Source organism: Cebidichthys violaceus, unplaced genomic scaffold (genome assembly GCF_023349555.1).
Source record: "Cebidichthys violaceus isolate CVI_PGR_0920_01 unplaced genomic scaffold, fCebVio1.0.p SCAF_5, whole genome shotgun sequence".
Taxonomy (NCBI): Eukaryota; Metazoa; Chordata; class Actinopteri; order Perciformes; family Stichaeidae; genus Cebidichthys; species Cebidichthys violaceus.
Window position 1 is genome coordinate 2,798,542 of NW_027176705.1, and position 14,365 is coordinate 2,812,906.

Consider the following 14,365-nt stretch of genomic DNA (forward strand, 5'->3'; position numbering starts at 1 on the left):
TCTTGCAAGGCAAATGGTGAATATAGTGATGTATTAATAGATCAAGTCTACCAAGGGTTACAATGCATGTATTAATGTCTTCAACAAAAATCATACATTAAATCATTAATCATAAAAGTGCTGGCTACATAAACTGGCCTGGGTAATCTGACTGCAATAACAAAGTGGAAAATCAATTGGTCATAGATTAGCTTATTGCAAATTCAGTAATTTCACAAAATGCGGTGGAAAGAAAAAAGTATTGTTGAATATTTATTATTTTTGCCAGGAGAAGTAAATGTGTACTCTTGTTGTTGTGTGCATGTCAGTAAATGAGCATAACGTGCAGCTGTGTGTCATGTCATGTGTATCACTTTACCTTATTATAGGGACTTCTGGGAACTTTAATGAGGGAAGAGCGTGGTCACTGTGCACCTCTGTGTGTGAATCCGTGATAGCCTGCGAGGGTCAAGGGATTACAGATATGTCTTGTTAAATTAGACTGCTGTGGCTGAGTGCTGTGACTGAGTTAGGGACTCAGCTGTCGGATTGGAACCCGGGTCTGTCTTGGTGATGAGCTACAGACAAACATGTAGAAGCATATCACTGCTCCTCTCCTTTGGGAATTTAGTGATACCTTCCTCCACTGCGTATTCAGTTTTCTTGACCACTTTGAGGGTCTCTGACTGTTCCACCAGATTCTGAATGAATACACATATATGACGGAACTTTTCCGACTTCCAACTAGATATGCTCCATGTATGTATTGTATATTATTCAGACATGTCTACAGCAACGTAATCAAAACTAAAGTCAAAATCTTTCAACAGTGTTGACAAAACTCAAACCAATGGTTGTCAAGGTCTTTCCTGCACCTTCATTGAAGCAATTTCTCTCAGAGTTACAGAAGCAGCGCAGGAGTATGACAATACTTAAAGGAGAACATGCAGTAAAGAGTGGGCTGTTTTAGGCAACTTGCTGAGTTGTATATTCAGATTGCCTCACACCAATTGAGTCTACACTATTCGTGTCTTGCTAAAGGACACTTTGGCAGAAAAAATGGCTGCTGATGAAAAAGTCAAAGATATTTAACCAATGACCAATATAGTTACGGAACAGTCTCTTAAGCCTCGGGGCCACAGTGCATCCATAGCTACAGTACCTACTTTTAGCAACACCAAATGGACATACATTCAACATCTCAAACTCAGCACTGGCCCTCAATGAGGAAACATGTCTATATTGATCATATAGCAGCTTTAGTAGACGTAATGCAGATATCAAATATCAAGTGGCATATTTCAATTTTCGGATATTACAGCTTGTGTACTGTATGTACTGCATTTGCCCAACTTTTGGGGCCTATATATATTTGAATATTTTTGAACAAATGATTCACAATGCAACACACAAGCTGTGATTAATGGAAGTCCTAGGTTTTGATTGAAAAAGGCCAACATGCTTTTGATCAGTCCAGGGTAAAGTCTTTCCTTGCATCCGACTGTTCCACTGAATCACACACTTATCCGCACTTACTCACACATTAACAGTTGCACACAGTCAGGAAGAAAAACAACACATGCTTTCTACACACATTAGCGGCATGAGCTTGGAAGACAAAGTTAGCTTGTTAGAACATGGTTGAGGACTCTGCAGAAAGCCAGTCACTCACATACTGTTATGTCTCAATATTGAGATGGAGGGTTGCTCCTTGAACCCCTTGCCCCCTGCTTCAAAAAACATTATTATTACGATAAAGTGGTATAAAATAAGGATTGACGGGCCAAGAGGAGGTGAATGAACCCCAAAGGAAAAGTCTTTTTGGTTTCCTAAAATCTCTTCTCCATCTCTTATTAGGTTTTGAAAAGTTTATACAGAGGATAAATAAGTACAATCTAATAGATACATTTAAGGATCAACAATATGTGATCCTGTATGAGATAGTACAAGATTGAGGCCGTCTTGAAGCATTTTGTTTTCACAAAAAATTTAGATAATTTTTTGAAACACACAAAAAGCATTTATACATGCAGGTATTAGTGCATAGGTTCCTGCAGAAAAAGAGTATTATTGTGTAATCAAATTAATTGTCTTGATGATGAATTTGGCATAGTTATATAAATAAAGAAAATGACTGTCCTTTAGATTTCACACCCTCCTAGTCCATTGATTAACTTATCATTTAAATATATCTCTATCTATGTACAATATGTATGAATAAAAAAGGAAGTCAAAGCATAAAACAAATAGAGTATTCTAGAACTCCGAGTTACCCGGTAAAGTGTCATTTAAATCACAGTAATTTTTAAGATATTAGTAAAATGAGGTGGAACACAGTGAAGTCTGAAGACAGAAAAAAAACATCTCACACATGGAGACAGTTTGTGTATGTTTCAGTTTTGAGGAGCACAGGAGGGTGTGATCAATCCTCACAAATTTGAAGGGAGTTTAGAGCGGACAGTTTGAGGTTCTAGATCTGATGAGTAGGCAGCAGATGCCCTCCGTAGAGGCAAGGCCAAGGAGGCCCCAGGGGACTGAGTCTGGTGAGGGTGCCCCGGAGACATGTGGATTGGAGGAGTCATGTGCTCTGGCACTGAGCTGCAGGGTTTGGGCATAAGAGTGGGTGAGGAAAAAGGTGAGGGGTAATATCCAGTTTCCACAGAAGAACAAGCAGTATGGTGGCCTAAGCCCTGGGCCACCTCCTGGGGCAGAGATGGGTGCGAGCTGGATACAAGCTTAATGTTCTCAGAAAAGTGGCCTAGTGGAGAATCTCTCTCTGTTGTGTGTGGCTGGCTGGGAGGCTGTGAAGGGAGAGAAGACTGAGGCATGAGCGGAGAACTGTGGGATCCTGGGGCACTTGAGGGGTCGCTGTAGTGGAAAGTCCTGCCCGCCACTGGGCTTTGAATAGTAGGGCTGGGCGCCACTGGGGTAAGGCAGGGGGAGGCGTTTGCTGAACCATACTGAGCTAGGGAGGCCAGGGCAGACCTCTCCAGGGACATCTGGTGAGGCAGAAAGCCAGACTGGAGGCCTGCCAGGCTAAAATGGCTGAGGGAGGATGGGGAGCCCTCAGCAGGCTGCTGGCTGTGCTGTCCTCTGCTAGAGGATGGGGAGCCATGTGGAGGGGAATGGAAGAGGTTTAAGCCACTGGTAGTCCTGCCTCCCCCAGCAAACTGCTGCAAAGGAGCTACCTGAGGCGGCTTGGGAGACGGCTGGCTATGTAGAAGCAGACCAGGCAAAGGGCTTGATGAGCCGGTAGATATAGGACTCTGACAATAAGAGGAACCAAGAAGTCCAGCTGTAATTCCAGCAGAAGTCCCTCCTACAGGACAAGCTGTAGAACCCCCTATATGGCTCCCAACTGCTCCTCCTGATGCTCTGCCAATATGTCCTCCAGTCACTGCTCCCCCTGGCCCACTCACACCTCCTATACCTCCTATATGGCTGGTTGTGGATCCATCAGAAACCCTTCCCAACAATCCTCCAGGATTTCCAACCATAGAATCACCAGACACCACTCCAAGAGGTCCAGCAGAAGCCCCTCCTGTCAATCCTCCAGAAACCACTCCTATTGATCCACCAGAAGCCTTTCCCAATGATCCTCCAGTGGTCATCACCACCAGTGACTCTCCAGAAGCCCCTCCCACTGATCCCCCAGAAGCTCTTCCCATTGATCCCCTAGAAGTCCCTCCCATTGATCTCCTGGCTGCATCTCCTATTGACCCGCAGGTAATGCCCCCCACTGATCCCCCTGATGCCCCACCTGTTAACCTGCCACAAGCAGCACCCACTGATCCTTCAGATATCCCTCCCATTGAATCCCCTGAGATCTCGACTACTGATCCACCAGTAGTGCCTCCCAACCCAAAGTGCGCCCCAGGCAGTAACTCTGTCGTTCCAGTTGTAAAGTCCTCTCCAGCCCAAGCAGTGTCTCCTCCCATGGCTCCTTCCACAGACCCACCGACTGCTCCACCTGAAGACCACCCTGTAGCACCACCACAGGCTCCAACTGCCCCTCCACTTATTCCTGATCCTGTGCTTCCACCTGTAGATCCTTGGTTGAAGAGGTTTGAGAGAGGTGGGGTGCTGGAGCGAAACAGCTGTTGATGCTGTGGTTGTGGGTGTAGCTGGGCCATACTAGATGAGGGTGAACCAGATGAAGAGTATGGTCCAAAGGGGAAGGCAGAGGCCCCTCTTCCACTGGACCCAGAGCCAGTCCCACTAGGTCCACTCTGGCCTCCGCTACCTGAGGCCTGTTGGCTAGTGCCAGTTGGCCCTGTACCTGACGTCATGTGCAGGGCCCGAAAAGAAGCCAGCAATGGCATGTCCACCCCAGTGCACAGTTTAGAGGGTGTGCTAGAGGGGGAGTCCCCAGCAGAGTCAGGTGCTGTGGATGGAGAAACAAATGTATGAAACTTTTTGAGCCGGCTGGGAGGGTCCTTTAGGGACCCCAGAACAGAAACCGGAGGCCTGAAAAGATTTTGTGGAAGGTGGGGATGGTGTGTCAGGGCAATGGCTACTGAGGTGGTGGCAGCTGCTGCTTGGAGAGGGGCCTGGATGAGGGGGGCCCAGATGACAGGGGTAGGTGAAGGAGGCGTCTGGGGTGGGGCGTTCTGCAAGAGGTGGGCACAGTGGGCCATATCCCTGTCATGCTGCACAATCTGCTGAATGATCTCACTCTCGTGGTAGTTGAGTACACCAGAGCTGAGGTCGTGTTGTACCTTGTGCTGCAGGATGGAGTTTTTCTTGCCTGAAAAAGCACATGCAAACACAAAATCAGACACATAAAGATGGACAGCTGAGAGAAAAAAATAAATAAAAGGAGAATGTTAGAACCAGTTTGACATCTATTTTCTAACAACCCTTTCCAATAAAAGAAGCTGGCACAGGAGCAGCTATGAAAGGAGTAAATAAAGAAATAAATGTGCACCTGAAAATCACAAGTGGGATAAAAGAAGGAAAAGAGATTTAAGAAAAAGACGGGGGGGTGGAGCAGAATGGTAAAGACAAAGCATAAAAGAGCACAGAATAAGACAAACAACAAAAGATAGGTGGGAGATAACTACCCGGAGACAGAAGCTCAGGATGACAGCCTAGGGTGTAGGCGGTGTATGTTTGACTAGCTCTTACTGTGATTCCCTAGGTAACAGGGACAAAACATAAAGCAAACATTGCACCATAAGATGCCGGTTCAGCCTGTGTTAGAGTGTGAGCTACACTGAGATAATAGGTCAATAGTGTCATGTTTTGTTATGTGCTGTTAATATCAAAAATAAGTGTTTTAAAATCAAAGATAAACTTGAAATTGTATTTTTCTCAAATGCTATAACTTCTGTGGGATAAGCCACTTGATGACACAAAAAAGCATAATACCAAAATGTGAGATTCAATATAAGAATGGACTTATATATATATATATATATATATATATTTTTTTGCTCCTAGTTGCTTCCCTTCACTTTCCGCCTTACGACCAAAAGTACTCTGAAGTCCCTGTGAGCTGAGCACAAGGTCAAAGAGACAAGTTGAAGTTGCATCACTATAACAGGCATACTAACTGCTGACCCAACCTTACAGAGAAACGTGTGCAACTCTGACCGCAGAGTCCATTAGTCATTGTTGAATGGCCGCACTAGCGATGACAGGGTTAATTCATATGACTGCCATTTTCAATTTGGTGCGAACAAAAGGCTGTGAAATCCAAAGCTATTGTAAATGCAATTAAGCCCAGATCAATCTCTCCATTTTCTGGTACGGCTGGTCGCAGATTAGAAGAGATGCTGCATTGAGGTATTGTATCTACATCCAGCTCGACCCTGTCATCATCTGACCCTTTATCACCTGCAAACTTCCAATCAGATTGTGAGCCCATCAAGACAGTAATTAATTTGTGGATCATTGCTGTGTAAGTTACGTAATAACTGAAGAAGGGTGTACGTGAGCATCACGCCCAGGAGAAAGGACATACGTAGGAGACAGAAACATCACTATCAGCCCACCACATCTTTTCAAAGCTGCCATTTTCTACAAAGAGAACCCCTAAAGCAGTTCCTCTATCTTCCATTCTAAACATAGCTGAGGATAAAACAGAGCATGCTGCGATGGCTGAGTGATGATACAGGCGTGCCTTTCATTGTGAATTTTTCATCTACTCAGGCTGAGCCTGGGAACAGTGATGGATATGGAAAGAATACCAATTGTATGCGTAAGAGAAGTCACGCATTTCAATAACAGAGCTCTATCTGCATGTTTATATGCAGATGACTTTGAAAGTAATTTCTGTCATTGAGTATCAGTGTGGATTTTCTTTTTTTTACAGCACGTTGGGCCATGCTGGACACAAACACTCATGAGTAAATAAAAGGAAAAAGTGAACAGAGATGCATCCTCTCCTAACATAGTAATGATGTCTACTCATTGATACGCTTACTGGGTAAAACCAGATTAATCATAAGCTTTATTTGCAAATATCTAAAATGCAAATTAAGGGTTAGTAAGGTTTCCATTACAGCTAATGACTGACACCAACTGAGGCATTCATGTCTTGATGAAAGTTTGCAACATGCAGTTGATTGCATCTTGTTTACAGTAATACAAAATCTTCAAGATTTCCCTGTTTAAATTATATTTTCTTACCAATACGGTCCAGCCTGTCCAGGGCAACAGTCTCAAATGCCCTTCTCATCATAGGGTACTCCTCCAGCACCTCATTGAAGTTGTCCACAGACAGAGAGTACAGGCGACAGTATGTGTCCGCTCGGACACTGGCTGTCCTTCTGCCCCGCGTCAGCAAACAAATCTCTGCAACAGAACATAGCAGACAAGAGACGGTAATGTAGTGGAGTTAAACCCAGGGGCTCATATGTCTTTGACTTAATCTGAAACTTAAAACAGTCATACCAGTTATATTTTTTTAATTTTTTCCCAGCTGATACTGCATGCTAAGTGACATTATCTAAGCAAAACGTGAACCCAAGACTGGTTTTGTTTTATCTTTTAACATTAAAACCTACAACTGTTCTGTAATTGATCGGTCTAGAACTCACAATAATGCCATATTCAGAGCTCAGGGGTCTGCCAGCCCTCATCTGCCATGTCCAGGAAAATAATGCTCCATTAAACAAGCTGCACGGATGTAGAGCCCTGGCAAATACATGGTGTGTGTGGGTGCAAATGTGTCTGTACTGTATGCAGATGAAGCATGTTCATGCATGCACTACTCAAGTGGGATGTGTTTCTGTGAGAGTCAGTGTTTGCGCATACAGAAATGTATGTGAAAGTACTATATTTGTACGTAAACATGATGTCAGTGTTTTATTCATGAGAGCAAGGCAGTATGGGAGAGTAAGTCATGGTGAAAATACAGGTTAGATATATTATGTAAATACTTTACATACAACATGTCAATGGATATACTTTTATATATATATATATATATATATATATATATATATATATATATATATATAACTATATATATGTATGTATATATAACATTTTATATCATTTATGTATGTGTGTATTTATATTTATATTTGTAGGGGTTAGGTGACTTTTATGTATGTGTGCCATGTGTTTGTATACATTCCCTAATGTATTTTCTCTTTAGCTTTCATCTCATCTTCTGCCCTCCCTTCCTGTGTTTGCTATCACACTCCCTCTTTCTCAGAAACCCATTTCCAGCTCATCTTCACACAAAAGCTCTCAATTCTCACACAGAATGCACTTTCCCACCTTCCCCCCTGTAGCCTACATCAAATCCATTTTTTAAATAATTCTTCGTCCAAGTTATCTCCTGAAATGGCATGCATAGTTTGACTCTGCGCCATAACTGTATTTTTCTCCAGCGTTCCATTCCCTTTTTGGGTATTGCACATCTATAGATCGTTGATGTTTGTGGGTTTTGTATTAACATTTCCCTGACGTGCAGCCACACACACACACAAACACACACACACACACACACACACACACACACACACACACACACACACACACACAAACACACACACACACACACACATACACACATACACACACACACACACACACACACACACACACACACACACACAGTAAGAGCCTCCTCACACAGTCTTGGAAAGTGTCTGCTTTAATCAAAAACATGAGTAACCCTGTTTTTCTTTTCGTGCACGTTTCATATGTGGGTATGATGACATCGAGCTGTGTATGGGTGTGTGACAAAAAATGATGCCGTCAATGAGCCTGGGTGTGTTAGAGGATTGTAACAACCATGGCAAATCATGACAGCTCCTCTCTCATCTCCTTTAAAGCAGTTCTCATATCAACATATTAACTAAACCTGAATCTGGACAGTGTATGCATGCTGAAGGCAAATGTTATGGAAGCATCACAGTCTTGGTTAAATATTATTATTAACTTCACAACTTAAAAGATGAGATGGTAGATGAAACTTTTTTGTTCTACCACCTTTATGTTCCATGGGTTGACATCTATTGTTTCCTCAGGATGTCAGAGTTTAGCTGATTTTTACTGCTGTGTGAAACACCAGGATAGAACCACACTACACAGATATAACTAGTTTGGTGTCAACAAGAGAGTAGACATTTGTGTGGTTTGTTGTGGCCTTCTGCTGTTTATGCAATATTTGATCAAAGTAGCCAATTGCAATTTGACAATGCACACCACTCACATTAGGAACTGTAGGTGGAAAACTTTCTGTAAATGATAGCCGTATCAGGCAGCTGCATAAGGAGATAATTAACTGAGAGGAAAAGCCTTTCAGTTAATTAGCCACAGCATGCTAGCTGTTGTCGATGACAGATGCTGGTAAGCAACAGATATTTAATCCTCCCTCTGCCTTCCTGGCATTACTGAACAATCAGGTTTTTTTTTTTAAATCTGTGTAATTTGATGTGTACAGGTTGAAGAAAGTGAAAAGACAAGTAACATGAAATAAACAGAAAAGTTGGACCTCATGATACAGCTGAGTGAAATCTTAAAAAATATTCTCTATGGACAGAAAATAAAAACAACTATACCATAGAAAGCAATCTTAAACAACAGCCCTACAACACAAATATGCCCTTTGTGACACAGACTTGCACTTTGTGACTGCAAAAACACCTCTTAATATGATGAAAGTCAATAAACACACCACCAATAAACATGGTATCTAAAAGTGCCTTGGAGCTGAGTGACTACAAAATAATGTCAACACTATACAATTGACATTATGAAGCATTCACGACCCAGCGATTGTAATCGATTACATTAGATGTTACAGGACTCTGCATTTTTTCTGGTCACTGAGTGGTTATGACGATTTTTAATGATGCTTTTAAAAAAAACAAGATATGTGAGTGGATAAAGGGAGAATGCATGATTTGACGGGGCAGAGAATGAGGAATATGTACTGTGTAAGTGGCATAAAAACAACCTCATGTACAGTGCATTACTGTTTATGCATGTATGTGTGTGTGAGAGAGAAAGAGAGCGAGCGAGAGAGAGAGAAAGAGAGAGAGAGAGCATGAGTGAATGGACAATGGCCATGTTAGAAAGAGAGCTGTGTGAATGTGAGAGAGTAAAAATACCACGCTCTCCTGTTCGTGCGTGTGTGTATACACCATGTGTGTATGTGTGTGTATGTACTGCAAGTGTGTGTTAGCGGGACAGTCCTGGCTGTAGCTGTGGGGTTCCATTTCCCACAGCACTGCGCCAGTAATCCCCTCTGGAGAGGAGCATCGCAGCTCTGAATTAAATCCTCTTGTCCCGTGGCCTTCTGGATGAAGCCCACACAGAAATGATGAGGTAGTGAGCTGGAGTGGGCCCTCTGGCCTCATCTAACTGTCTTTGCAGAAAGAAAGTAAAGCCCAGACACTTAGTGATGCCATCTGAACTACAAGTGCAGGAAACAAATCTATGGCAGGGTCCGGGTCTGATGTAACCCGCTCCGAGCTAGACAATAAGTAATTAGTGAAAAATTTGAAGTCAAAATAAAGTGTATTGACTGTCAAAGTACACAATATATGGTTTCACACAAAATGCAATTTTTTTTAAAAAAGAATAGAAAAATTTAAAAAAACTAAAAATCCAACAGAGATTATTTTTAGTAATACATCATCTACTATTAATCTACCATTGAACAATTCATTTCTGGTTTGGAATTTAAGGAGTTATTAAAAACTAAGCTTGACATTATGAAATATATTTTTATTTAATTTAATAAAATAAATAAATCCCAATCACATTTTTATTTCATGTCATTTTTCACGACAGTGGTTTATCACCACCCCTCAATTCAGTCAATTGCACTTCACTGTCGAGCTCAAAACAGCTTTCGCTGATGGTTCGTATATATTTATGAATGCTCTACTCCCACTGCTTACTCACATTTCTTGTGACTCATCGCAATGCTCCCCAAATCCTGCATGAAATCATAGGACAGGTTTAGTTGATGTAGCTCTGCCTGTATTCTGTAAGGGGCGTATATTTTCTCCTCAGACTGACTGCCGCCTCTACAATTACCCATTTCTGTGTGGTCCTTAAAAACAATGAGATGATTCATAATCAGCCCAAAATTGTGGGGTTTATCAGCTCAAATTAGCAAAGCTATAATATCGTCATGACACAAGACAACTTATCGTCTCTGAATAAAATGTCATTGTACTCAATATTTAGTTCATTCTAAAAACAGCATTTTGAAAAAATAATGAGTAAAAGTAGTGAAAGCAAAGATGCAGCTCTGAGAATAATCTTAAAGGTCTAGTTGCTAAATCCACCTGTCTGTCCTGTCCCCTGCTGTCCTGTTCTGCTGTGAGTTTATCTGGCCCAGCTGTTATTGTTCCCAAAACTGTGTTTGGCAAGTTTGTGAGTTACAGACACAAAAATGCCTTAGTTTCCAGGAGAAAAAATGCATTTGTGCACTATGTTACTTTGCTATAACAATGATTTGTTTCATTTTCACACTTAAGCGACAATGCATTCATCAAAATTGAATGACACCAATTCAAATTGGATGCTGCTCAGGGAAAGGAGGACTACGACGTCATGTGCTGTGACCTTAGTGAGAACACATTTGACTCGTCCTTTGTGAGATGTTGCAGCCCACGTGTCCTAGGCTCTTACTGGAAAGATGCTTCCCCTGAGTCCCTGCACCAGCTCTCAAAGTGGAGAGCAGACTGCATGTGTGTGTGTGTGTGGGAGAGAACCCAAGAAAGGAAGAACAGGGCACACACTTGTCTGCTTTCTTTACCTTATGAGTACCGTATGCTCACAGTGTAAAGCATGTTGTATGCATGTTGTACAGATAACTAGAGGGGAAACAACTATGCTCTCTATGAGTTTTTATTGGCTTTCTCCTGGCTACAGCTGCACTGGGAGCAGAAAGCTGAGCAAAATACAGTCAATAAAAACAACTCTGTATGAGGTAAATCTGGTGAAGCACTGAGATACTAACATCTATGACATTTTAAGGTCTAAAAATGTAATTAAATAAAAAATCATGAATACCCAAGAGATAAGTCTTTAAAAAATACAAAGCATCAGTGAATAAAGGGTTGACCTTGTCAAACAGTTAATTTAGACAATGAACACACTGGTAAATGGAAGAAAATTGGCAAGGTAAAATGTAGGTATAAACTGTAAATTCTGATAAACGCAAATCCCACTCAAACCAAAATAAAAGAGATCTTTTAAGTAAAACTAATTTGCGAGTATGTTTGTCTCATAATGTATTTTGAATGTGTGTTTCTAGATCTACATTTAAATCTATGTGAGCTAAAGCAGATACAGACCACATGCAAACTAGTGTGCGCCAATCTGAGTGAATGTAAATTTTGGCCTTTGAATGCACTTTCAAATAGGTCTCAGTGTACATATATCTGCATGTGATTCTGTGTGCATGGGTGTACCTGCCTTCCTCTCTTCTTATAAGTGTACATGGCTGTATATTAACGAGTGTGAGCAGGACTGGTCTGTGATAAAGTATCTGTGTCCTGCAGCCTGGTCTGGCAAATCTCACCTGGACTCTTGAGTTCTACTGTCAGCTTCCATCTCCCTCCCCAACACTGCCCCTAACCCACAGAGCGGACACTCTCTAACCTTTGAAACATCCGCAGTGGGCAGCCTGATTCCCCATGACATGCCATGCTCACTCCCTCACAACATTAGCATAGCTGCGCAACACCTTAGGTTTGGCCAGCATGCAGACAGTTCGGATATTTCTGGTGTTTTTCTGCACTGTGGTTGATGCTGAAGTCCCGTCACATCTCATTGTCTCTTTTTCACCCCCTAACCTGAGGCTGGTTATGTTGGTAAGGGACAAAAGACCCAATTCTGAATAACAGAATTCAAAGACCAGAAGATGTTTGTGTATATGTATAGATGCAAATCCACCAATCAACACTTTTTTTGTTTAATAAGCCTAAAGTTACACAGGCTCGCTGTACTTTTAAACAGAAATACAGTAATTACTGACATTATCAGAGAACACAGCCGATGATAGCAACACATATCCACTGTGGAAGCTGGTAAAGTAATTGCAACTGTGAGTATTGCTTGACCAGTAAATAAGCAATTTTTAATAATACTGTTCTGCATTTCATTTTATTGTACCACACCTTTGTCTGTCCAATAATACCATGCATACTTGTCTGTATTTGTATAATGATATTGTGTAATATCATATTCCCTCTTTCGCATTAAGCCCTTAGTGTTTGGATGATGTAGCCAAATGATGTCTCACAACATATTATGTCGTATCACATCACACATTGTATCAAAGCACAGTATTGTATCATCTTATCCTATCCAACCTGTCATATCATATAAGCCTACACTATATATCATCATACCCCCCATTCTGTCACTCACTCAGCTGCTGCAGTGCCTCGATCTTCAACTGATGCTGCTCCAGAATAAGAGGTGAAGGAGTGTTAACTGGGTTAAGGACCGGGAGGATTACCTGGGCCTTTGCTGCTGCCAGGCCCTCTCACTGACTCACTCAGTCAGAGGGTCAATTTGGCAGTTCTATAGCACAGCCATGTCTAAGCTCTGACAGGGAAAAAAAGCGGAAAAAAAGGTAAAAGACAAGGGAGATGGGAGATGGGAGGAGTGTTAGTTCCCTGACCCAGGACTACAGATGAAGACAACCCTATTCACAGAAAACCGATCAGAGATCTAATAAAGCCAAAAAGATGAAACGGGAGATTGCAAACTGTGCAGTCAACGTACTTCCCTCCTTTCTCCTTACTCCCACTCTCCGACTCAGTTTCACTTTCCTCTATAACCCCCGCTCACATGTCTGCTACAAGCCACTCTCACAGAGGCAAAGTGAGCCATCTTAGAGGTGCAATCAAAGGCAGCTTTTGATAAGCACCTCTGACTGGCATGTAGGGCCACTGGGTCACTGAGCTCTGCTTCAACTAAGAGAGAGGCATAGTCTGCACTGTGCACTGGCAACACATCAATTTCTGCAGGCAACAAAAGATGAACTATAACAAAACAATAACCCGCTCAGTCTGGGCACTGAGCGGGCAGCGGAGATGCTGTTCAGATAAGTGTTCCAATACTGAACTATAAGGAGAGAAAGAGGGAAGTGGAGGCAAGGGTGGAGGGTGCATGTTTTCTTTCTGAGCCCAGAGCAGCGTCCAGAGAGCAGGCTTGGCAGCTATCCATGTGTCCCTTGGCGTTAGTACTGCAGTCACATTACATTTCCCCTCTCCATTGGATTGCTGTGTGCCCAGCCGACGCTCCCATCCAGTTCATGTCGTGTCAACTTCAGACTTTAGGCTCTCTGGCTCGAGCTAATCCAACAGCTAACAAACTGGAGCAGACTGCTGAGTATATAATTGTGTAAATAATTCAGGTCATTGGAATGAAAGAGTTACGGTACATGAGTTTGATGAGATGTTGATGAGCATATACGCATGCCATTTGCCGTACTGTAAACTGGAGCCTGCTGACGCGGAGTGTCTTTGACAAAAAAAGAAAAGCTCCTTGATGACTGATGTTGCTCCACATTCACATGCTCACTCATTCACATGCAGGATGGAGAGTCAAAGCCTATCAATCCATGTGAAGCAGGCCCCCGTGTTGTGCACACAATATGAAAAATACTTGCTTTTGATACTCCTGTACTGATCTTGCACCAATTAATTTTATGAATGACTAACTCATGTTTGTTAACAAACTCCCAGTGGCTCTAGGCTTACTTCACTAGCCCTCCCCCATTGTACGTCAGGGCCTTGAGCCTATAATGCGCAAGAGGGGGAAATAATTACTGATCCAAGTCTTAAGATTAAAGCGAGCAAACCAGTTTCTGTTCCAAAACCAGTGCAAGATGGCCATAATTCAAGATGGCGATGGCGAAAATCGCCGAACTCAAGGCTTCAAAACAGCAGTCCAT

General features: G+C 42.3%; 1 protein-coding gene across 1 annotated transcript in view; it reads right to left on the bottom strand.

Annotated features, from left to right (window-relative positions):
* Positions 1-2,270: 2,270 nt before the first annotated feature.
* Positions 2,271-14,365, bottom strand: part of LOC137887546 (potassium/sodium hyperpolarization-activated cyclic nucleotide-gated channel 2-like) — a 61,915-nt gene continuing 49,820 nt past the window's right edge. The window contains exons 7-8 of the mRNA XM_068730627.1: positions 6,613-6,777; positions 2,271-4,726 (exon numbers count right to left, since the gene is read on the bottom strand). Of these exons, the coding sequence (XP_068586728.1) occupies positions 2,409-4,726; positions 6,613-6,777 (2,483 nt within the window). The 3' untranslated portion in view covers positions 2,271-2,408. The remainder of the gene's footprint in view (positions 4,727-6,612; positions 6,778-14,365) is intronic.